The sequence below is a fragment of the Ranitomeya variabilis genome, chromosome 7 (assembly GCF_051348905.1).
Source record: "Ranitomeya variabilis isolate aRanVar5 chromosome 7, aRanVar5.hap1, whole genome shotgun sequence".
Classification (NCBI taxonomy): Eukaryota; Metazoa; Chordata; class Amphibia; order Anura; family Dendrobatidae; genus Ranitomeya; species Ranitomeya variabilis.
In genome coordinates this window covers 27781217-27806685 of record NC_135238.1, presented here as the reverse complement: position 1 = coordinate 27806685, position 25469 = coordinate 27781217, and the positions used below count along the sequence as shown (strand labels likewise).

At 42.2% G+C, this 25469-nt stretch overlaps 2 protein-coding genes across 4 annotated transcripts in view; one reads left to right on the top strand and one right to left on the bottom strand.

The window, feature by feature from the left end:
* Positions 1-9788, top strand: part of SCNN1B (sodium channel epithelial 1 subunit beta) — a 60599-nt gene extending 50811 nt beyond the window's left edge. The window contains exons 7-13 of one of the 2 annotated variants that reach the window (XM_077274727.1): positions 385-492; positions 3127-3244; positions 3713-3788; positions 4260-4317; positions 7549-7610; positions 8474-8549; positions 9266-9788. In XM_077274727.1, coding sequence (XP_077130842.1) covers positions 385-492; positions 3127-3244; positions 3713-3788; positions 4260-4317; positions 7549-7610; positions 8474-8549; positions 9266-9610 — 843 coding nt within the window. In that variant the 3' untranslated portion in view covers positions 9611-9788. The remainder of the gene's footprint in view (positions 1-384; positions 493-3126; positions 3245-3712; positions 3789-4259; positions 4318-7548; positions 7611-8473; positions 8550-9265) is intronic. The other variant, XM_077274728.1, reaches the window with a different exon arrangement.
* Positions 9789-15635: 5847 nt separating this feature from the next.
* COG7 (component of oligomeric golgi complex 7) overlaps positions 15636-25469 on the bottom strand; it is a 56089-nt gene continuing 46255 nt past the window's right edge. For both annotated transcript variants that reach the window (XM_077274723.1, XM_077274724.1), the window contains exons 13-18: positions 22756-22939; positions 19564-19704; positions 18448-18531; positions 18115-18229; positions 17669-17812; positions 15636-16012 (exon numbers count right to left, since the gene is read on the bottom strand). In XM_077274723.1, coding sequence (XP_077130838.1) covers positions 15846-16012; positions 17669-17812; positions 18115-18229; positions 18448-18531; positions 19564-19704; positions 22756-22939 — 835 coding nt within the window. In that variant the 3' untranslated portion in view covers positions 15636-15845. The remainder of the gene's footprint in view (positions 16013-17668; positions 17813-18114; positions 18230-18447; positions 18532-19563; positions 19705-22755; positions 22940-25469) is intronic.

Sequence of the window (25469 nt, the reverse complement as noted above, 5' to 3'; positions counted from 1 at the left end):
TTTATAAAAGCTGTGATATTGTAGAAGTTTGTCAACATGTTAATGGTCTGGTCAATTTTAAGATCCCTATTATTCTAGTGACTTACATTGTCCCTGGGAGCTTAGTGGTGTTTAAATCCCGTTTTATCTCACTAATGATAAATTGGTTCATAAAAGTTGCGGTATTCTAGCATTTTATAAATGTCCTGCAGCGGTTTTAAAAATCCATAGTGGCTCACGCCCTAGTGGCTCAACCACTAGTCCCTGGTGGCATAGTGGTTTATAAATTATTGAGTGATTTATTGGCGAATAATCCTCTGGACATATAACATAATTTGAATGGAAACAGTATATCAGAGTAATAATTCACATGCTGTACGTTTTTCGTCTATGTTAATCTTTCAGGACCAGACAGAGCATTTAGAAGCTCCATACTCGGCATGTACCGTAGATGGCTCCGATATTCCTGTGGCGAATCTTTATGAAAAATATAACAGTTCATACTCAATACAGGTAAAGACAAAAGTTGGAAGATAATTGAATACATTCTGGTTTCTAAATTTGGTTCCACATAATCTATGGGGTAAGGTCTCTTCGTGGAGAGTGATAAGCCGAGCCTGGCATGTCAGAGTGAGGAGACTTATAGGCCATGCAAGCTCCTCTGGGAAATTAAATATGCAAGTTGTCTCTTCGGAGAGGAAGATGACTTGGAAGTAGCAATACTAAAAGTCAATATCAACCTTTCAACGAGCCTCGTCATATGACTTAGGATAAAAGCCAAAACCAGAATCTCAATTAGAAGAGACAGTGTTTCGGGGTGTTGCGCTCTCATCAGTGCAAAGTATAAGATCTGATTTGGCTAGGTGAGAGGATTAACACTGGGATCTAAGGGATAAGGTTTCTCCTTGTGGAGAGTGACAAACCAGGCCTGGCATGTCAGCGTTCCATGTAATAGATGATAAGTTGTTAATCAATGGGGCTCTCGATCATTGACACAGCATTGACGGCGAGAACGGGGGTCTAGAGTGGAACTGTTTGATGGTCAAGAAGACATGCCTGCTCCATTCCTTGTCTATGGGACTGACAAAGATATCCTATCGGTGTAGTCGGCAATCTATGTCGGTCCACTGGACAGTGAATGGAAGGATCATACATGTGCTCGACTACCATTCCACTTAAGCATCGACCGCCCCCCCCCCCCCCCCCCATTTTTTGGATACTTTAGAACATGGCCAATGGTATAAACTCTATTGGAAAAAAAAAAAGCTGAAAAAAAATTTAAATGTGACAGTTGTAATACCAGACACATCCTATACATAAGAGTTATACTGTATCTCAGAAGAATATACACAACCGATTTTTCTAATATTGTACAACCCCTTTAAGATTATTTTTAAAACCAACTCCGTACTTTTCATTTTTAGCCATAATACATTCCATGTAGATGGCGGTAATGTAATATGGTGTCCTTAAAAGTGATAGTATAACGTTACCGAAGGCGCGCACAAATGGCAGAGTGTTCAGGGCACCTGGCATTCATGCCTGATTGGTGTTCTGCAAAAATCATTAGCATGAAATAGGACTGGCACATAGAGGCTCGGGCAGCCCAAATATCGGGGAGTGTAGAAAACAGTTGGCGAGTTCCTGAATCTGCTGCATATTACCTGTACCTTAGAAGCAAATATCATTTAATCTCTGGGGTTATAATGGACTTTACATATCTTCATTACCATTCATGCCAAAAAGAATTAGAGTTTGTTACAAGAAATAGCTTTACTTTTACAAATATGTGACTGCTTTAACCCCTTTCTGACATGTGGCATAATAGTACACCCATGTCGGACTCCCCCTGTTTGGAGCAGGCTCCGGCGCTGAGCCCGCACCTTTCTGGGCACATGACAGCTAATCTATACAGCTGACATGTGCCTGCAACAGCCACAGGTGGAATCACGATCCACCCGCGGCTGTTAACTAGTTAAATGCCGCTGACAATCTCTGACAGCGGCATTTAACTCGTCCTTACAGGAAGCGCATCACTAATTCGGCCCATCAGTGACCCCGTCACTTGATCGCAGGCCATCGATGAGTCGGCATCACAGCCCGAGGTCTGCCGCAGACCTCTATGGTTGTCATTATTAGTGGATGTTTGTGTTTTCCACTGATAGATAGGTCCTTGTAGCTTCTTTCACCTTTGGCTTATAGATGATGAATATATCCCAGGGTGCCCTTCTGCTGTGACCCTCAGCAATCAGCAGTGATCAATAGAATAACCTGGCAGCAAATATTCAATTTTCCTGCAGTGCCGCCACTGAAAAAGTGAAGAATTACATGGTTTTCTCCAACATCAGTGGATGATAGTATTCTCCAGAGAGAGACAGTATGTCAAGTATGTCCTTTGTAGCTTCCTTCACATTTAATAGATGAATGGGAGACCCCACACTAAACCCAAGTCTGAGAATAACTCGCAGGTTGTCTTACTGCTGTGATCATCAGCAATCATCTGTGATCAGTTGGATAACCTGGCAGCAAGAGTTCAATTTCCCTGCAGTGCCACCCCAGGAGAAGTGAAGAATTACACCCCGCTCTCTAGAATCAGTGGCTGTATGTGTCCTCCAGTGTTAGATTTATCTTTTCACCTCTGGCTAATAGATGGGGGTCCGAAACGGAGGACTCCGCACTAGTAAGAATTTCCTACCGACATATTAAAAATGAGTTCTCTAAACCAGATGACCAATTGAAGCGCAACTGTCCCCAGATGCCAAGGAAATCCGATTATCGGTGTGAACCGAAGGGTCTTATTTTGCTTTCAGAATTAAAATAAACATGCATGCTCAGTTGGGCCGAGCTTGCATGTCTATGGGAAAGATGAGGCAAAATACCTGCTACAGATTTGCACCCTAAAATCCCATATATTAGGCTAGATTTGCTAGATGGTGTTCATATTCTCAAGTTACTGCCCATAAAAGTCAATGGAGCTTGAAAAATCAGTGTAAAGTATGGACATCAAATAGACTTTGTAGGGTAACACACTTTATTGTCGGCCATTTGAGTCCCCCCCTTACTCCCATTTTGGGCTATACAAGTAGTAGTCTAATGAATGAGAATTAATTCTATGCATTTATACAGATTCTTATTTTTTCTTGACAGTCTTGCCTGCGCTCATGTTTCCAGGAGGGGATGGTGAAAATGTGTAACTGTGCTCACTACTTGTACCCACTACCGGATGGGGCCCATTACTGCAACAACGAGGATGATCCAGACTGGGGTACGTATAACTGGAAAAAAGAGAATGCGGTGCAAAGTTTGCTCCCTAAGGCTCTACCCAAAAAACAGCAATAACAGAAGGCGGTGGGAACTGGGGCAGATAAAGGTGGGGAGTGGGGTATGCAAAGGGCATGGCCTCAAAAGCATAGCTCCTGGGTGACAAGCTCAAAAAGTTAGAAAGTTTAAAGTTGGTAGAACTAAATTGTTGCGCTAAGCCAGTTATATCTCTTTGCCAGCCATTTGTGGAGGGTGTAGAGTCGGGTCTTTCTGGTGTCTATTAACTGGCTGAGAATTGGGCAGAGCCAGTGGCATAATCCTGGCCCAGTGCAAAATTTGTAATGACCCCATGTACCAGTTATAATACTGGAAGCAGTGAAGGATTCTTAGGCACCCGGACTAGATACCCCTGTAACTAAGCCCACTGGGCAGAGCATAAATGTGCATTAATAAGTAAAGTCTCTGTTCCCAGTGCCGTGTTATTACCAGATGAAAGATTCCGTGGAGGAAAGAGAAAGGTGTATCAACCTTTGCAAGCAGCCGTGCAAGTAAGTAACAATCCATTTTCTTGCTTTCCGTGCTGAGTAATATATATACATATAATGGTTTGAGCTTCATATTTCTGTTTCGAACTTAAAATTTTCGATAAATTCTACAATGTTTGGCTGCCGGAAGTTTCCACTAGGGGCAGTATTGCAAACAGTTGCAGTAATAATACAGTATGCAGGAGTCTGCAACACTCCCCCTAGTGGTGGCTGCAAGTAGCTAGAATTTTATCATATGTTACCATCCATAATGAGACACCGACCACATATATTATTATTATCATCATTTATTATTATAGCGCCATTTATTCCATGTGCTGTACATGTGAGGAGGGGTATACCTAATAAAAACAGGTGCAATAATCTTGAACAATACAAGTCACAACTGGTACATGAGGAGAGAGGACCCTGCCCGCGAGGGCTCACAATCCACAAATATATATAGACCGATTTGTTTTTTTCTTATTGTTACAGTGACAGTAATTATAAAATGACAATCTCCATGGCTGATTGGCCCTCCGCCGCAGCAGAGGTAAGTACAGCCGTGTCAAATGCTGCCCTTTGGTTGTAAGTTTCGGCATGCCCTAAGCTATGAAAGTAATTGACCACATTTCTGCAAAATTTGAATATCATATGTGGTTACCAGTTAACATTCTAAAAAGAAATTAGAACCGATCTTCCTAAGCCCAATGCTTTTTAAAATATGCTGGGAAACCAATTACACGACCTGTATTGCACTATGCCAGAATTTTAATCATGATTGGTCCAGTTAGATGTTCCTGCTAATTATTTCCATCCTTGATCCTCTCCACGATATATGCAGCATATCACAAAAGTGAGTACACCCCTCACGTTTTTGTAAATATTTTATTATATCTTTTCATGGGGCAACATTGAGGATCTGACACTTTGATACAATGTGAAGTAATCAGTGTGCAGCTTGTGTAACAGTGTACATATTGTGTGCCTTCTAAATAACTCAACACACAGCCACTAATATCTAAACTGCTGGCAACAAAAGTGAGTACACCCGAGTGAAAATTGACAAATTGTGCCCAGTGTGAATATTGTGCGTGTCCCCCATTATTTTCAAGCACTGCATTAACTCTCTTGAGTGTGGAGGTCATTAGGGCTTCACCGGTGGCCACCGGAGTCCTCTTCCTCTCCTCCATGATGACATCACAGAGCAGGGGGATGTTAGAGATCTTGCGCTCCTCCACCTTGTTTGAGGATGCCCCGCAGATGCTCAATAGGGCTTAGGTCTGGAGACACGTTTGGCCAGTCCAGAACCTATGCCCGGAGCCTCTTTAGTAAGGGCAGTGCTCGTCGTGGAGGTGCGTTTAGGGTCATTATCATGTTGGAATACTGTCAAAGGGAAGGGATATTTCCAAAGGGAGGGGATCATACTCTGCTTCAGTATGTCACAGTACATGTAGGCATTCATGGTTCCCTCAATGAACTGTAGCTCCCCACAGCTGGCAGCACTTATAAAGCCCCAAACCATGACACTCCCACCACCATGCTAGGCAAGACACAGTTGTCTTTGTACTCCTCACATGGTTGTTGCCACACACACTTCACACCTTCTGAACCAAATAGTTTATCTTGGTCTCATCAGACCATAGGACATGGTTCTGGTAATCCATGTCCTTAGTCTGCTTGTCTTCAGCAAAGTGTTTGCAGGCATTCTCTGTGCATCATCTTTAAAAGAGGCTTCCTTCCATGCAGATAAATTTGATGCAGTGTGCGGAGTATGGTCTGAGCAATGACAGGCAGACCTCTCACCACTGCAGCAATGCTGGCAGCACCCATACGCTATTGTGAATAGACAACCTGTGGATATAATGCTGAGCACGTGCACTCACCTTGTGTGGTCAGCCATGAAGAGGCCTGTTCTGAGTGGAACTTGTCTTGTTACACCGCTGTATGGTCTTGCCCGATGTGCTGCAGCTCAGCGTCAGGGTGTTGGCAATCTTCTCATAGCCTTGGCCATCTTTATGTAGAGCAACAATTATTTTTTTTCAGATCCTCATAAAGTTCTTTGCCATAAGGAGACATGTTGAACTTCCAGTGACCGGTATGAGAGAGTGATAACACCAAATTTACCACACAATTTGTCCATTTTGACTTAGGGGTGTACTCACTTTTATTGCCAGTGGTTTAGACATTAATGGCTGTGTGTTGAGGTATTTAGTGGGCACACCATATTTACACGGATATACAAACTGCACACTGACTACTTTACATTGTATAAAAATGTCATATCCTCAATGTTGTCCCATGAAAAGATATAATAAAATATTTACAAAAATGTGAGGGGGGTACTCACTTTTATGACATACTGTATATCTCCTTGATCAAAAACATCTACTGGAACCCCTAAGAAGGTGGTCGTAGACTGGTTTACCATTATTATTATTTATTTATATAGCACCATTGATTCCATGGTGCTGTACAGGAAAAGGGGTTACACACATTGGTGAGGAGGCAGCGGGGTCAGCGCAGGCTGTAGGCTTTCCTGAAGAGGTGGGTTTTCTGGTTCCGTCTGAAGGATCCGAATGTGGTTGATAGTCGGACGTGTTGGGGCAAAGAATTCCAGAGGATGGTGGATATTCTGGAGAAGTCTTGGAGGCGGTTGGGTGAGGAGCAGATAAGTGTGGAGGAGAGAAGGAGGTCTTGGGAGGACCGGAGATTACGTGAGGGAAGATATCGGGAGATTAGTTCAGAGATATATGGAGGAGACAGGTTATGGATGGCTTTGTAGGTCAGTATTAGTAATTTGAACTGGATACACTGAGGGAATGGGAGCCAGTGAAGAGATTTGCAGAGGGGGGAAGCGGAGGAGTAGCGAGGAGAGAGATGGATTAGTCGGGCAGCAGAGTTAAGGATGAACTGGAGAAGTGCAAGGGTGTTAGCAGGGAGGCCACAGAAATGGATGTTGCAGTAGTCAAGGCGGGGGATGATGAGGGCATGCACAAGCATTTTAGTAGATTGACGGTTGAGGAAAGGACGGATTCTGGAGATATGTTTGACCTGGAGGCGACAATAGCTTGGATGTGCGGCTTGAAGGACAGGGCAGTCAAGGGTTACTCCGAGGCAGCGGACTTCCGGTACTGGGGACAGCGTGATGTTGTTAATTGCGATAGATAGGTCAGGTAAGGAAGATCTATGAGATGGAGGAAAGATGACGATTTCAGATTTGTCCACATTGAGTTTGAGGTAGCGAGAGGAGAAGAAGGAGGATATGGCTGATAGACACTCCGGGATTCTGGACAGCAGAGAGGTGACGTCTGGGCCAGAAAGGTAGATCTCAGTGTCATCAGCATAGAGGTGGTACTGGAATCCATGGGACTTTATGAGTTGTCCCAGGACAAGTGTGTAGATTGAGAAGAGTAGTTGTCCTAGGACAGAGCCTTGGGGGGACTCCAACAGAGAGAGGATGGGATGAGGAGGTAGTGTGGAAGAGGGAGATGCTGAATGTGCGGTTGGAAAGGTATGAGGAGATCCAGGACCCCGGTGAGCTCTTTGATGCCAAACCATTGAACCATTCCAAATGAGAACTAAATATGACCTTAAGGTTACCCACGGGAGGTGGAGACCTAAGAGTATATCTATACATAGTGTTCCTGGATGGTTCCTTTAATTAAAAAAATCCATTTTTTTTTTTTTACACACTATATACCTCCAATCTTCAAAAAAGTGATTATTTTGCACTTCCCAATACCCTTGTATAATAGTTGAAATTTTTATATTGTAATTTCAGGATTGGATTTTTCATGTTCTTTCTTATGAAAAAGATGTCAGTCAACAGATAACTGTAAACAGGTTGGTAACTGTGCGTCATTATATAACATAGTTCTTGACCCTAAAGAGTCCTCGGAACCTAAAACTTTTCCATCCTGGCCTACAATAAAGAATAGGATGGATTCAAAATCTTGATTTTGTTTTTCAAAACGACCACCTAGGAAAATACCTTATTTTGTCACCCATTTCTCGCCCTTTCGTGTTGGTACAGATGACTCCCTTTCTTACCTTCCCCTTGGCCACATTTCCTGAGATGAGTTGCATGAGATGACCGGTTTTGGAAAAAAAAACAAAACAAAAAAACCCCCATAATACAATATTGGGAGGTGGATATACTATGTATGTCTATGTGGGGGTGCCCAGTGGTTGTGATGTGAATAGTGGCCTGTCGTGGGGTTTGATAGTGTATCTGAATAATGCATTAAAGGGGTATTCAGGTTTTCAAGATAATTTCCCCATCATTGGGGGTCTGACCTCTGGGTGGCCTCATCGGTGGCATTCACATATTGTGATTTTTTTGCTGTGATCGTGGAAGGACCGCAGCATTTGTTGCCACCATTTTGGAAAACCGCAACACGGCTGCAACGTTTGAATGCAGTCTAAATATCATCTTTGGTTTCATTTATCTCAGGAGGTCTCATAATTGACTCCTACCAATATTCTTCTAAAGACGTCTGATTGATCTGTCCCTAAACACAACACCTTTCAGCAGTCTGCTCTGTGAGATGGCCCATTATCATCGATGGTCAGTGAGACCATAGTTCCCATTCATATGCTCCACGACTGGTCCCATAGAAATCTACCATCGAGGTCCAATTTATTTTTTATCAGTGTTACTCTATAGAAAAAGTTGCAAATATTAAATATATTTTCTCTTCCATCAGAAATGGCATCATCAGACTGAACATCTACTTCCAGGAATTCAATTACCGAAGTGTTTCAGAGTCTGAAACCACCAACGTGAGTGCCGAATACGAGGGGGGGGGGAGGGTTAGGTTATACGGGCATAGACATGGGCTGCTGGGGGGATCATAGTTGTGTGAAATGGAAGTTGCTGGACTTGCCCTTGGGGTTGAGACAATATTGATTTTGCTCTACAATGGAGGTCTGGGTTAGGTGCCACCGTCTTACTACCAGATAATCATTATGTAAATCCCATAATTAATAAAAATGTATTCCTACGCAATGTATGCTCACTGGTTGTGTCTTGTATTGCTGCTCCATTAAAGTGAAAGCTGCAATACCAATCTGTAGATCGGCCTGGTGCTGTTTTTTTTTTTAAATTATGGACAACCCCTGTAAGAAAAGAGCTCTTTAGTGATTAATACCCCATATCAAATACCTAATTACAAGTATTCTGGATCCTGCTTAATTTGATAGACAGTTGGAAAAAAATTTGAAAGTTCTGCAAATAAATTAAAGTTTTACTGAAGTTAAGGAGACACGGTCAACAGAAAATGACTGTTCAAACCAAGCACAGGTGCTGGATGCAGCCTTGGCCTAGCTGAAAAGTTCCTAGCACCTTCCAATCTTCTTGTTTATCAATTTTTCACACCCATCCTAGCAGGATATTCCACTCTATGATCTGCAAATGAGCACGGGCTGTCCTTTTAAGATACTGAGGATATAATCAAATGAAATAATGGAACTCATTCGTGGTACTTTTTGCTCCATAGGTGGTATGGCTGCTCTCAAACTTGGGTGGCCAGTTTGGATTCTGGATGGGAGGCTCGGTCTTATGCATCATTGAGTTTGGAGAAATCATTATAGACTGCATTTGGATAACATTACTCAAACTTCACGCCTGGAACAAATCGAGAAAAGAGAAGAAGCGTCGGCCCGAGTTCTCCGATCCACCACCTACAGTGTCCGAGCTGGTGGAGGCATACACAAACCCTGGCTTCCAACATGAAGATGTAGAGCCCATGCCTATACCTGGAACCCCACCTCCGAAGTATGACTCTTTACGGGTGCAGCCCATCGAGGATGTGATTGAAGTCATATCTAGTGATGAAGAATAATTTTTTTTTTTTATTATTAAAACACCCATCAATCGGCTGCTCCTCTAATCATCACATTCATGAAATCTAATAGTATCAGACATTATCATATATTTTTGGAACAGAATGATGTCCGTTACAGGTCATTTTTTTAGTATTGATCTACTCAGAGTTTTGGAATAAAGTTATTTTAATTACTGAAGTCTTTTTCCTTAGAGTTGGAAGCTTTGCTTTATACTTATGGAGAAGATTCCTAGTTTATGACTGTGTAGAGTCTGTATTATGTTGTATGGGACAATTGTGATGCACTTTCAGGTCTGTATATATCAGGACTTGGAAAATTTCAGGCCAGGTAGCCAATATCCTTAGATATTTCTTACTGCCACTTAATTTTGTGATATTTTTTTCTTGATGTCTAGGAACATCTTGGTGCTGCCAACTAGGTCAACCTACACCGGGTCCTTGTCCGTCTTCAGTAGTTTAGTCTGGTCATTTAAATGGGTTGTCTGATGAAGATCCCTTGACATTCTCTCCCCGACAGTCTCAACGTTGCCACCTATGACATAGTTAGCCAAAATGTATCATGTCATCAAGTAATAGTTTATCTCCCCGAGAGGGTCAATACTGAAGAAATGTATGTTTGGACTAAACAGCTGGGGCCTCCAGGAGCGGGATCAGCAATGATAATGATGAGCTAATTGTTGGGGTTGGGTGTTTTTAGAGAAGGGATTGAATACTTGTCAACCGGTTTTATCAAAACAGTTTGGCAATCCCACACACAAAAGAAATGGAGGTTTGAAAAGTAGACAGTCCTCCCCTTTTTGTGGGTAGGGCTTAGATGTCCCAATTTTTCCCAATGAAATGTTGGTAAGTGAAGGGTTATATAGATGACACAACTCGTTTACATATCAGCAAGTACCTGGCAAGTTCTTAATAGTTATTGGATGAGAAAAATATGGCTGCCTTCTTTCAAAAACAGCAGTCCATTAGGGTTGAGCAAAAGGCTTTGTGTCGTCCTTGGCCACTAGATGATGGTAACGGTCACTCAGGTGGTTGGCATCCTCGGTCCAGCACCCTAGTCACCTCTAGTGTTCACTAGTCCCTTTGACATCATTACGTCGAGAGGCCTAGTATATGCAAGATGTACACAGCCTGCCGGGTAGAAGATGCCAACCACATAAGTGAAGACTGTCCAAGGTACAGCTACCATAGAAGACTGGGCTAGATTCCAGATCAGGGCAGCACAGATCTTTTTGCTAAACTCTACTGTCCAATTTTTACAAGTAGGCGTCAACTAAGTATTTAGGACAAGTACTGTTTGTGGGGGAAAAAACAGCTATTTTTTTTAAATTCTGTTCAGTCCCTTTAACCATAAGTCTGTGATCTACAATATAACAGGAACTGATCTGTATGACCCAAGACGGGCCACTACAAAACGTATGGAGCTGTGTTGTTCCGCCTCTATGCACTATGCACATATGGTCGATGGTGGAGCTGGAAACAGCTGGTCGATGGGGGGTGCCGGGTGTAAAATCCCCCACCAATCTGCTATCGATGATCTATCCTAAGAAATGGACGACCACTCCAAATCCCACAGACACAGATTGTAAACTCTCTAAATATATATATATATATATATATATATATATATATATATATATATATATATATATATACATATATATATATACACACACATACACACACATACACACAGTATATAGAAAAATTGCATTGGTTTTCACATCCTGAAAGGATCTTCAGAATAATCTAAAAAGGTCAAAGAAGATTGAAAACTGAGCATAAGTAGGCAAATAGAAGACTGAGGAAATAAATAGAAATTGCATACATTATACAAAATATTTGTGTTTTTTTTTCTTTCCAATGTTCTACTTTCTATTACAAGTATATTTTCTATAATTTTTTTGTATGAACATTTGATAATCCAGAATATGCGATAAGCTAGCGCTCAACACTTCTTGGTTCTTGTCATTTTATTTTGATATTTCATTATCTTTGTAAATGTATTCTTTACCATATTTAAAATCCTTAATAATAATAAAAAAAAATCATTAAATCCAGCACTGCCTGCTGCCATTATTGCCGGATTAAAGGATTCTATCTACACTAGTGCATGTGACCAAGTCAATACAATTTGCTCATTTTGGAGAACTAAAAAATACAGAATATTCAAGGATGGTCACAACATGGTGACAGGGTAACAATATAACTTACCAATATGGCCACAAAATACACTGACTTGCACTTGAAGGATATTAGCAAAACATGGCTATTTTCTTTCAGAACCAGCGCAACTCTTGTCCATAACACTGATGTCAGTGTTGCGTACTGTCAACCGCAGTGCATGAGCACTGCAGTCAATGACTGGCTGCAGCGGCAATATCACTGATTTAGTCAAAACACCAGGACCGGAGAAGCAGAGGGAAGCTGGAACTAGACCCAAGTAGGGCGAGTACCTGCTGAATTTGTTGTTTTAGGGTTTTTTTTTTACACAGTTTGGGGCCCACTTTCCTGAAAGTGGGAAAACCCCTTTAAAAAGGAATCGCCCTTTTAATTTGTATTTCATAAACCCATAGCATAGATAAAAATAAGCAACTCTGTAATATATCTTCTTCTGTAATAATATTCAAAAAGAAGGTAGAAGGTCTAGAGATGAAAGATTAATGAATAAAACTTAAATCACTGGACTTTCTAACTTCTTTTTGGATGTTACTACGGAGGCTTGACTCGGGCGTTCCAGTGCAATGATACCTAGTCCTTTTCCATACCTATAACTAATATCTTCTTCTGTAAGCCACTTCTTTCTCCTCCTGGACTGAGCTCTCTCAAATCTCTTAATTTACTGGTAAAATCTCTGTTCAAGGGATTCACATTTTCCCATTACTTAGATAGTAAATGACAGTTAGTGCTCATAAAGTTCTATGGAGAACTATAAGTGCCGTTTCAGAACTTGCAGCAGAAGGTCTGTGTGTTCGTCTAGCTCCTCCATGGAATTGTAAAAGCACCAACCGCCATCTTCTATCTGAATACAGATTTTGCCCATGAATTAAGAATGAAAGATCAGTCCAGGAGGAGAAATAAAGAGATTTCTCTGAAAGATATATTACAAAGTTGTTTATTTTCATGTGTACTATTGATTTATTAAATAAAAATTAAAACCACAATCACCCTCTAGCTTCTAGAAGCCTTATAAGACACACGGGTGTAGGAGACCAGAGACCATCTCATACCAGGTTAAACAATCACTTCTAAATGTTGGAACATTGTAACTTTAAAGGGTTCATTATATGGGAAACCAGTTTTATAGTTGTTTTACCAAATGTATTACATACAGTTCAACTGTAGAGTCCCGTGATTGTCAAGGTCAAGACCTGCGTGACAAAATGCTGTGTAATGCAAAGGAAATCGGAAATGATAATTCTCACAGACCTGTAGTAACTTATTCTAGGCTTGGTGGTGCCCAACTTACAGAAAGGCATTAAAGGAGATGCTGGGGGTCCAGCGGAGGGACCCTTCTATCATTTCGGAATTATTCAAATCAAAGAAGCTTTTTCATTGTCTACGTTAATGTGCTTTTCTACATCCAATCCAGGGCTGTGGAGTCGGAGTCGTGGAGTCGGAGTCTGAGCCCATTTTGGTGGAGTCAGAGTCGCTGTCATGGAAATTGAGGAGTCGGAGGTTTGGCTTACCGACTCCACAGCCCAGATCCAATCATGGAGACGGATGACAGTCGCTTTGTTGTTTTTGTTCAAGTCCAGACCCATTGTGATCAAGACCCTACATTTGAAGTTGGGTTGACTAGGACTGTTCCAGATACATCATCCTCATCTGACGGAGTCCTTTCCCAGATTCACAAGAAGGGAGGGATGCCATTGAGCAGAAGGCAGGTATCCCGGCCTGTCAATAGATGGATGTGTGAATAAAACAGAAAATACTTAAAATAGTGACAACCGACAGACCCACATTTATTGGATACCAGGCAGTGTAAAAAAAAAAAAAAAAAAAAAAGTGAATCATAGCAAATTAAAGGACAATTTTTCCATTCTGTAAATCTTACACAACAGACTGGATTTTACTAGTGTTTTATCCGAAGACTTCAGCGACAGTGTTCATCTTTTAGGGAGACACTCCCTGCTGTTCACCCATATCCCATCCTTGGCTCCAGAAATGTATTACCCCAAACTTAATGATTGCTTGGTACAAACACAGGCCACCCCTGACAGATCCCTATAGTGACCTATGTCCGCCTCTGCATAGTGATGTGCCTGTGTGCCCCAATTAAGCAGAGCTGCAGCACCCGATATAACATTGCACCCTTCAATTTAGCGATCGTGGAGATTTCAGTGATCGAGACCATCACACATCAGTAAGGGGATGCTGAAGGGATTTATTTTTTCTATAAACTGTGCCACCATTGTCTATGCCACCATTGTGTATAGTATTGCAGTACGTGGAACTGAACTGTAATACCAGTCATAAACAAACAAAAAAAGGAGTACCAGACTACCCATATAATATATATCAAATATTTATTAGTAAACAATATAAAAGATAATATTTAATACACAATACTAAAAAATTATTATCTGGACAAGCAATTGTATCGTGAAGGACACAAACAAAAGACCGACAGTTACATTTATGTACATAGGACCGGGAGTTTCAACAACCGTAATATGTATACTGCAACACTGTCACAAAATACAGGGTATCATATATGTTACTCAAAACCACATCATCACCATAACCATGGCTCTATGCAGAAATACCCAGATCTTCGGATAGTATATATCAAATACAGAGCGTCATATCTCACCTAAATAAGTCCTTGCACTGGTCAGACTACGCAGCCCCAACGCGCGTTTCGCGTGGGCTTCCTCAGGGGGCCGTCAATACCAGTAATAATACCAGTAATACCAGTCACAGCATATGGACAAAGGTGGCGCAGTTTATAGGAAAAAAAAGAAAAACAATTTTTTTTTTAATCGCTGACAACACATTTAAGCAAGGTAAAATGTAGGATTTCTCCTCTAACATTCCTTAGGCAGTGTTAAAGGGGTTCCCCCACTAAGCATATTTATCATCTATCCACAGAAGAGTGTGATCACCAAATAGTAAAATGGGGGAGCCAAGTCCACTGATCAACATCTCAACAGACATCGACCTAGACCTCCTCTAGAAATGTCCCTCTCTGGGACTAAGAACACATGGCCAATTATCGTTCTTCGCATACAGGTTGCTGAGAGTTTATTCATTAGTCCGAGCGTCTGATTTAATAGTATATCCTAACAAGCTTGTAAACGGAAGAAGAATGTGTAACAGCGCCTTTATAAGTAAATCTCAAGCCTTTGTGTTTGCTTAGCGAAATCCGGAGCTAACACATCGCTTACAAACAGATGGTTAAAGTTTAACCTTCGATAAATGTTACCCACTTGTAGTGAAAAAGCACTGGAGGAGCCGGCTCCCATAAATAATCCAGAAGCCTCCATTACCTCGTGTCCACTTCATAAATCCTCAGTTTTTGCCACATTTAACTCCATTTGCTGTAGAACATCCCACTTCCCATGTAAACAAGTAGCATGCTGCACTATTTCCTGTTGCCCTAAAAGAGTGGCTACTAGCTATGAGCGAGAGTGCTGGGATAAGGTGGTATCTGCGCATGCTCGGGTGCTAACAGAGAGTCTTCGGCTGTTCGACAGCAGCAACACATGCAGGGATTGACTAAAGAACATGCATCCCTCACGGCAGCGGGCGGCAGCTGCACCTTGGGATACAAATCTTAAGACTGACTTAAAGAAAAAAAAATTAGAAGGAAACACTTAACATCTTATATGGTGCCATTACAGTTACATCCTATAAATGGTGCAGCCAACTTTATTTTACACCAGCACGGAAGTTGACGAGGCTACGGGGGAGTAATGTGCGTGGCTGTTACATAAGTTAGAAAGTCACCCAAGTGCCTTCTGTAAAAAAACTTTCAAAACATATTAAACTTTTCTATAAAAAGAATATAACTCCAGACGGATTCTAATAAATATACTCATTTTTCTTTATATTTGGCAGTAAAGTTTACAGGATTTCACATATTACAAGGACAAGTTACGCCCCTGCAGACCATTAACTCTATGACTGTCCTGAATACAGACCTTGTTAGGTCCTACTTGAAATGCCCATGAGCAGATTCTGATCTGACATCGGAAAGCACAAGGTGATGAATGGCAATCCCACAGGTAGATTAGTACTCGATGTTTCTCATTGCTGCAATGGAGGAGGAGATTTTCCTGGGTAAGGGTTTTGCTGCTTGCCTGAAGTCTTCAGGTTTGGTCTTCATCAGAGAGACAATGGTGTGTAAAGTGCGGGTGGGCTGCAGACCAAGTGCATCCATGACATTGATCAAATAATCTAGGAAGACAACATAAAATGAGGATAGATTACAGAGATGATCAAAGAGTTTCACTGGACCCTGGTCCAACAACCATGTCGGGAGTCCGTGGCAGATAGACCAGTGCCCTGTGAACCTTCTCCTACCTGACAAAACTGGAATGGAAAGTAGTGGGTTTCCTGCGCTGCATATGATAACCAAAGGAAGAATCCAGGAGACCGAAGAATATTCTATGTGGTTTATTATCAACACATCATCCGACTTCTTCATCAGGACAAACCACAAGTTTGTCCTGATGAAGGTACTTGTGGTTTGTCCTGATGAAGAAGTCTGATGACTTTGAAACATGTTGATAATAAACCAGAGAGAATATTCTTTGGTCTCCTGGATTCTTCCATTGATTATCAGCAGCGTAGTTAAAAACAAGAATGGATATTAGTAGGTTATCAGATCTCCTCTGTGGACTTGCAGCAGCTGACACTTTCGAGCTATTATAGTGTTTGTGTATCACACAACCCTTTCACATGAGCACACTCTTGCACCTTACTGTAATGCATCATCGGATAAGACACTATTGCACTTTATATTATTTCTCCAGGGTTTTCCTTCTTCTCCTACTTGACGGCATCCCAGAGATCTTTTCCGGTTAGTATCTCCTGCACGATATCATGCGTGCATTATGCTGCAACAATGATGTTGTCATGGCCTACTAATCAGAAAAGGCTCCCAGGATGGCAGCAGGTAGGAGAAGGTTCGCAGGGCTCTGGTCCAGCAGCCACAGACTATCGACATGGCTGTTGGACCAGGGTCCAGCAAATCTTTTTGACCAACTCCATTAGATGAAGCTATACTACATAGTCACATACTCTACAAGTAGCCATTTTTTAGATTGGAGGATGTAGGGCATATTAAAGTATTGTTGGATCAGGACCTATCTGTCACGGGAGACCTAGGTAGGCAAGAGCTAATAACCCGGGCCCCTGCAATTTCCCTCAGACTAGGGAAACCCTGACTGACACTCTCCCAGAGTTTACACTGATGGTGTGCATGTCTGGGCCTCCATCCTCACCCTGTCTCCTGTTTCAACCATAGGCTGAAACCACCACCAACCACCCAGTGAAGAGACCACACACCAATACCCACAGTTAGCACAGACAAGGACAACAGAAAAATATGCACCACGCCGCAGTCACTCAGGAATACACTATAAGTGCAAAGGGCAAACCAAAAACAAATATGGGAAGGAGAAAATAAGACAAAGGGAAATACACCACCAGCAACGATACTCCAACTCCTAGCTCACCACTCCAGACCGAGATAACAACGCACAAGACAGAAGCTATAATCGGCGACGCCCAATGTTCAGACGAACTATTTAAAGGCCGTGGGCATGGCCCAGCTTCCAATCCGAGGATCAGCTAAATTAACCCCGGACCAGCTAGATAAAATCTAGCCGACGCCACTGAGCGCATAGTGGACAAAAGCGGAATTACCGCTGTCTGTCGAACGCCCTGGTATGAACAGCGTCCGACATGACACGATCACAACTGATCAAAGGAAGAGGTCTCATGATTAATGGTGGTCCATTAAAATCAATACCGTCGGAGACAACATCCTGCAGTAATAACATAAAAATACCTGTCCTCTATAATACATAATTAATAGCAGTATCACACCTATATCAGTTGCAAGCTGCTTGCTGGAGTGTGGTGTGAGAACTGGAATCTGTAGGATGACATCACAGTACGTCTGCATGGTGGCTCTGGCCAGTGATCCCAGCCAGTAATCAGCCATGTTGTCCAGTTCTGGAGTCTCTTCCCCTGCAAAGTACACAAAATTGAAAGAAATTGGCCACCATTGCTACAGATTATGGGCAAACATAATGACCCTAGATTGATGGCCATTCTTGTAGGTCTGAGAAGTGTTAATATTTGGCTGTGCTTTGCATGTTTTATGGGTGTATAAATATATGGAAGCCTTTATAAACATCAACATAATAAAGTTGGCAGTAAACGGGCATTAACAGGTGAATAGGCGGAGGTGGAGTTGACCTATAAATCAACAAAATGATCAATACTTCCAGCGTGGCTAAAGTCCAGCAGACAGATGACTGTAGACCCACCTTGTTCGGGAGGATAGGGCAATTTCCCAGCATGCAAAGCCAGCTCCAGCGCTGAATCTTCAGGGGTTACAAAGGGCTCGAGATGCAGAGGAAGAGACATGAGGTACTGACCAATCTAAAAATGCAAAGGTGACATTACAGTTGGTGGTTACACAAATATGTAAGCATGGAAAATATTCCTATGGAACTATTCAGGGTCAGGAAAAGTTGGGTGAAACCTCTTGCGGAAGAATCAATTGTAGCACTATTGGTTGTCAGATGGCCTTCTGAATATATGTGTAAGAACCTGAGAGAAGAGGATGCACCAGGCCGTTGGCTTTGTCACACACTTACATTACTGATGTACTCGAGAGGAGTGAGGCTAAATGTCGGCAAGTCTTCAGTCAATGTTTCACCGTGGTCTTCGTATCCCCAGCTCTGACAATAAAATACAATGCAAAAGATCAGGTATAAAGAACGGACAACTGGAATGATCTCTCCTGGTAAAGTGGCTGCCAGTCCTCAAGAGAGGAGTAACAAGTAAAAGGGGCTAAGTGATAAGTGGTCCTCACAGATGGGGTACTCATATACAGGAACTTTACAAAAAATAGTCCAGAAACCGGGCTACACAGATCCCAGCGGCCATGTAGACAACGCTTCTAGCAGCCAGGGAGGAGCTATGGAGCTTAAATGTATTATTCAACCTAACAGTGGGAAACCACCTTTACAAAAAAAACCAGAAGCCATACTTCCCACCGGTATTTACCGCCCACTCCAAAGAGCTAGACTAGAAATTATGACTTCATGACCACCAGAGACTTTACCGCAGAGGCCACTGATTGGTAGGAGGGTCAGGTATAGGTGGACCGGATGGCATCGCTTCTGGTCTCAGGGAAAGAAAATTGTGGATAATCTGCGCTGCTGGTAATCAAAATGGTACATCCAAGTCCGCCCAAGTGGGTTTGCAGGTTTTTATTTTGTCAACGCGTTTTGAAATATTACAAACTTGATCAGGATAAAAAAAACCTGATGAATAAGTGTATAATAGTACTTTGAAATGCACTGACAAAATTAAAACCCTCAAACCCACTTGTGTGGACTTAGATTCACCATTTCGATTACCATCTGAATTATCCAAAATGTTCCTTTCCTGGAATTTCTTTGGTCTGAAGACCCGTTGGGCCTGCAGCAGCTGGATTTCTATTTCATAACAATGTTGTGTGAACACAACCAGATCACGCTAGCATAAACCTTTTTAATATTTCAATGTCTACCGGATAAGACCCTATAGTGATATTTTCTGCTCCCTAGTTTTCTATTATCGCTTCCGCTCTGTCAGAGATCGGTGTAGCAGCAGCATTGTAGTGTGGAAGGTGGTCGATAATGCCTTCCATTGTTCTTTTACTAAGATGGCCTCCCACTGGTAAAATTACCCCTTTAAGTGAAGTAAAAGTAGAATAGACAACTGACCTCCATTTTGGGCACTAGGAGAAGCTGCTGTTTTATCCTTAGGAAGACAGAGTCAAAGGCGAGTTGATGAGCTACCTGGTTCTGGCGCGTGAGGTCAGAGCGGGCAGCAGCCAGAAGGTTAGCATTGACTGCTCCTTTCTCCTGGATACACGAGACAAAGTTATCACAACGGAGATCAGAACTATCTGGACACAAAACACAGACTATAGAAAACATATACAAACACACGACCACAGAATAAATGAGATATCTACATGCAGCATACACCCAGTAAGGCAGTCAGGAACATATGGATTTTCCTGCAGATATAGACTAATAGTTGCAGCTTCCACTGTTGGAATTGAAACTCATCGGGGGAACAGTCATGCCCCATTCTGCCTCATCAGGCAGTTGTCACACCTTGGGGTGCATAGGATAGAGGAGACTGTGGCGTCTGCTCTCCAATAAAGTCCATCCGGCCATTCATTCTCCTGCTCAACCGGGTGGGACGAGACTCAGTGGATCGTGGGAGCTTGTCCACTGGGGCCACATATGAGTAGTGATTAGTGATGAGGGAATATACTCGTTACTCGAGATTTCCCGAGCATGCTCGGGGGTCCTCTGAGTATTTTTTAGTGCTCGGAGATTTAGTTTTTCTTGCCGCAGCTGAATGATTTACATCTGTTAGCCACCATAAGTACATGTGGGGATTCCCTAGCTACCAGGCAACCCCCACATGTACTTATGCTGGCTAACAGATGTAAATCATTCAGCTGCGGCAAGAAAAACTAAATCTCCGAGCACTAAAAAATACTCGGAGGACCACCAAGCATGCTCGAGAAATCTCGAGTAACGAGTATATTCGCTCATCACTACTAATGAGGCCTAAATTGAAGGAACCAAGTTTTTTTTTTTTCCCCAAATCAGAGTGAACATTGATCTGACCTTGTGTTCAGAATGCCAATGTATCACACCGTTGGGCTGGTAACTGAAAAATGAAAAAAATCTGCTTGGGTCGATGGGTAATAGTGAAACTTACTAAGTGCTACGGGGATTTCAACTGCCCCCCATTAACCAAATACTGATGGGGGTTCTAGATCCTCCCTGTTGTAATAAATACCACTAAAGGACATTAAAAAAGGGTCAATCGTCCATTTAAAGGGGTTATCCAAAATTAGTAGAAAAAAGGCATCCCCCCCCCTGTTTTACAGCTGTTCACATCAATTACGGTAATCAATAAGTCAGTCTAAGTATCCATCAGATCATCAGTGGATTTCCATTATACATAGTTAGGCATGGCTGGTTTTCATGTACCAGAGATGGGCTTTACGTGTTCCTCTGCTGTTGATACGTTTTTTTTATCCCTTAATCTTGTAAGTACACAAAACAAAGCTGTTGTAAAGACACTGCTGATTGAAGAAGACGACACCCTGGGAACGTAGCCCTATTGAATGTCAAGTACAGGCAGCAGAAGAATGGCAAGAGCGGAAACAGCGGGGACGGTGCCAGGCAGATCAGTGGCGGCGCTGCGATGGATGACAGCCACAAGTGTAACGGCCCTGAACAGAACAATCAGTTCCTAAACTTGAGGCTGGCAGAAAGTGCAGGAACGATTGCACAAATTTCTTTGTTTTTATTCCATGCGGGGCTGATTCACCTGGTAATGCCAATGGTAGTCACTGCTTACCTGAGCGTTACTGACTGACAACCGCCAGTTAGGATGCTGATCTTCTGGGGTATATGGTAATGGCTATGTCATTTTGGGGCCAAATCAAGGCAAGGATACATAATAGAGTGTATAATATAGGGGCTGGAAAATATAGGGTTAAAGTGGTATTCCCAAATCAGTATGTGGCAGGTGTACTACTACTACTACTAATAATAATAATAGCAAATACCTACAATTAGAAATGTAATATAGTTCTTCTGATAAGCTATGTTGGTTACCCCGTGTGCAGGGCATTGCAGTAGCTTTGATATCCATGGTTACGACCACAAACAACTAACTGTCACTATATGAGTGGTCGTAACCATGGATACCTAAGCTACTGCAATGCCCTGCACATGGGGAAAGCAACATCGCTAATCAGAAGAATTGTACTACATTTTAAATTGGGAGGTATTTGCTATTATTATTATCATTATTATTATTATAATACCTGCTACATATTGAAATAGGATCCTGGAGTTGGGAATAGCCCATTAAGTGTGTGACCACGTAATGTAATTACTGGCTGGATTGCCATAAGGGGCGTCCGTTTTATATGTCAGCGCTCCCTCTACATGCTGGCACATAGAGTGGTAGGGTTCCAAGCTATTTTTCAATACTTTGCTTTCCTTATCCTGTACTGATTCCAAGATGCATTATTTCATATATGGTCTATTCTCATCTAAAGCTGCCACCCCAGATTCTGAGCTCCCCATTTTCTGCATGCACTGCTGGTTCTTTTTCTGTATAGATCATGCACACATGATTTGCATTCATTTAAAAAAAAATTCCCCGAATGACTGTAAACTATTATTACAACAATTATACAAAAAGCACTGGTTGCAATGAGGGTGGACCATGAACGAGTTCTAAAAGCAGAATTGTGAATGCAGCTCTGGGCAATATAGAGAGTTTTATAGGGAAAGCCTTGGGCCTAAAGGCCTTTATACACATTGGATTGAAGTCAGGCAACTTTGTTAATATGTCATGTGAATGGGGCCCCTGACAAGTGATGTCAGGGGAGAGAAGGATCGGGCATGTTCACCTAAAATATAAGATTCTTTCCTCTAGAACTAAGCCACTGCGAAAGCTGTCAGACAGCAGATTACTTACACCAAACAAAAAAATGGCAGGAACCATACTGTGCATCTTTTTTGAGACCATAACTCTAGGGTAGGGGACAAAAAGATAAATTCCGCCTTCAGTTTTAATGCCTTTTTTTATAGACAAAAACGGATATGACTGACAACAAAAAAGAAAAAAAAAAAAAAAAAAAAAAAAGATGTGGCGATATGCAGAATCTGCAGACGGAGAAAATGTAATCAGTTTGATTGTTGAACATAGATGGATTTCAGGAGAGCAAACACTGGCGGAGCGAAGGCTATGATAACACTTATTACATAACATCGCTGATGAGGGAAACATTGTCCTCGGCGAGTATCAACTTCCATCCCAGTGGTGCGTAAAGAGCAATCAAATGGTGTGTTCACAAGGTGGGAACTGACCTTCAACATGTACAAGGTCTCCATCAGACTGGCATATTCGGCTGGGCCCCCCTTCAGGAGGTAGTTGTATTCCTGCCAGGGGTTTTTGCAGCTCTTCCGCTCGGTGGAGGTTGCCTCCTGCATGCCGGTGAGGCTACGAGGGCTGTAGGACTCGCACAGGTACTTTCCGGCTGTGGAGAAGATCCTGAAATAGGTGTAAGAAGAATTATAATTAGATATGTAAACGTTCAATAATCCAGAAAACCTGATAATCTAACTTCCAATATCGAGGGAAGTAACAGTAGCCCAGAACCGATTTCCCCCCTGCCCCCCATCAGAACTGTACCTTAAGGGGGTATTCCCATCTCCAGGATCCTATCCCAATATGTAGTAGATGTAATAATAATAATTACATTATCAAATACCTCCAGTTAGAAATACAGTATAGTTCTTCTGATTAGCCCATGCAGTAGCTTATGTATCCATGGTTACTCATATAGAGACAGTTAGTGGTTACTGGTCGTAACCATGGATACCTAAGCTACTGCAGTGCCCTGCACATGCGCTAATCATAAGAACTATAATACATTTTTAATTGCTACATATTGGGATAGGATCTTGGAGATGGGAATACCCCTTTAACTCTTTAAAACTTGGCATTCTGCTGTTCCTCTGTTATTCCTCCTGGTAAAATATAAAACATTTGAGAACAGTGTTAATGTTTCTTGCCAAAGGGGTGTGTCCTTACAAAGCTTGACATTATCCAATCAGTGCAGACTGTGTAGGAATACACAAGGACTCACAGCGGGAGTGCCGACAATCATTCGCCAATGTATTCTACGCTTCCAGATGGAATAAAAGAAGAACAGCACATTTCAGGGTTCTGAGAAAAGGCGCTTCACAACTAGAATTTGGTCAAGAAATAGGAGAACTGAGCAGTCTCCTTAATACCCACTTACAATAATAATGTAATATGGTAAAAACCTTTTAATCTGGCATCCAATGATCCAGACAGTCTGATAATTTGGGCCCACTTTGGGTTGTCAGAACAGCGCCACTCTTGTTTAATAGGATGTTTCTGGTATTGCAGCTCATCCCTATTCATGGACGGACGAGATATGGAGCGGCGTTGTTCCTTCAATCCAACCATAATCTGCGTCTGGATTATACCACTGGACTGATCCTGCTCACCAGTATATACTGGGGCCACACTTACCAGTCATTTTCTTTAAAGTGCGGGTTTGAAGCATAAAGATCGTGAAGGTCTAAAAATACCAAACCGCATCACACCTTTCCGAAGTGGTGGATTAAGGCTGACAATGGCGTCTGATTTGTGACAAACAGGAAAGCAAGGCAGAAACAAACAGAACGGGTACACACAAGGTTGGCACAATACCATGAGGACGTCAGGTTAGATCCAAACCGAAAGGAAATATTGACATCTGACATTGATATGACGGGAAACAAGAAGCCGGGTCTTCAGGCTTGTAACCCTTCACATTTCTAACTAATGAAGAGGTGACCTAAGGGGGTCACACCAAGATGATCTAAAGGCCATAGGTTGATGTGGGAGGATTGGATTGTTTGTGATCCCACACCACCAAGGTCTCTATGGCGAGATCAAATACTTTTACAGGGCTTTTTCTAACTCAGAAAGTTATCACTTACACGGGAGAGGTGATAACTTGCCAATTGCTGGGGGCCCGAGCACTGGGACCCCCAAAGAGGCACCATTAGAATGGAGTTGTGGGGTTCTCAACTATCTCCAGCAGTCCCATAGACAATGAATTAGGCGGTGGCCCCTGCTCTGATCACATTACATAAACTCGCGGTATGTGCTGCAGATTTTTAAGTCCCCTGTCACCATGTTAGGGCAGTAGTGCAGCCATTTCCTGCTGAATTCACCCTATGTTGTGCAAAGAGTGAAATGGGGGGTAAATCTGCAGCACAATCTGGATGCAGCACATGCAGGTTCTGCAGTGAATTTGCTGTAGAATCCAGATGCGCCTGAAAAGTAGTTGCTGCGTTTTTTTTTTTCTGCACAGTTTTGGCACAAAATGATCTCCTAGTACATGCAAAAGTGAATGAGATTTCTGATTTCTCATACACACGTTGCTTATTTTTTCCTTGCAGATTTGGCAGTTTCATATCTACAGCATGTCAATTCCTTCAGCGTTTTTCACTTATCCCAGTGAATGGGGAAAAAAAAAACACACATCAAAAACGCATGCAAAATCGCTGCAAAAAACACGTTGATTTTAAGCAGCTTTCTCCGGCCAACATAGTAGTATTTGCAGAAGTTTTTTCTGCTAATACTGAACTTGTGCATCAGTACACTAAATTGATTAATGAATAATTTTGCAGAGCGAATTTGTAACAGTAAAGTGAACTTTTGAGTAATTGACTAAATTTAGGCAGTGGCATAAAAATAACAAATAGCAGCAATACTCACCTGATAAATCCCCTGTGGCTCCGATTCCCTCCGCCGGTCTTTGTTTCCCTTGCTGCGACGATGAGGACCCCGTCTACTCACACGACTGCGGCAGCTTATTCCTGGCCTCAGGGAGCGATGTAAGGCATGTGATCACTGAGGGGAGCATGGCTCCAGCGGCCAGGAGTACTGTTCTCCAGAAAAAATAACTAGAAGGGTAAATGGGGCTAGATCAGCACTGCAGACCTCCATTCTTTGGACTAATGGGGGTCCCAAAGGTCAGATCGATCCCCACCAATCATAA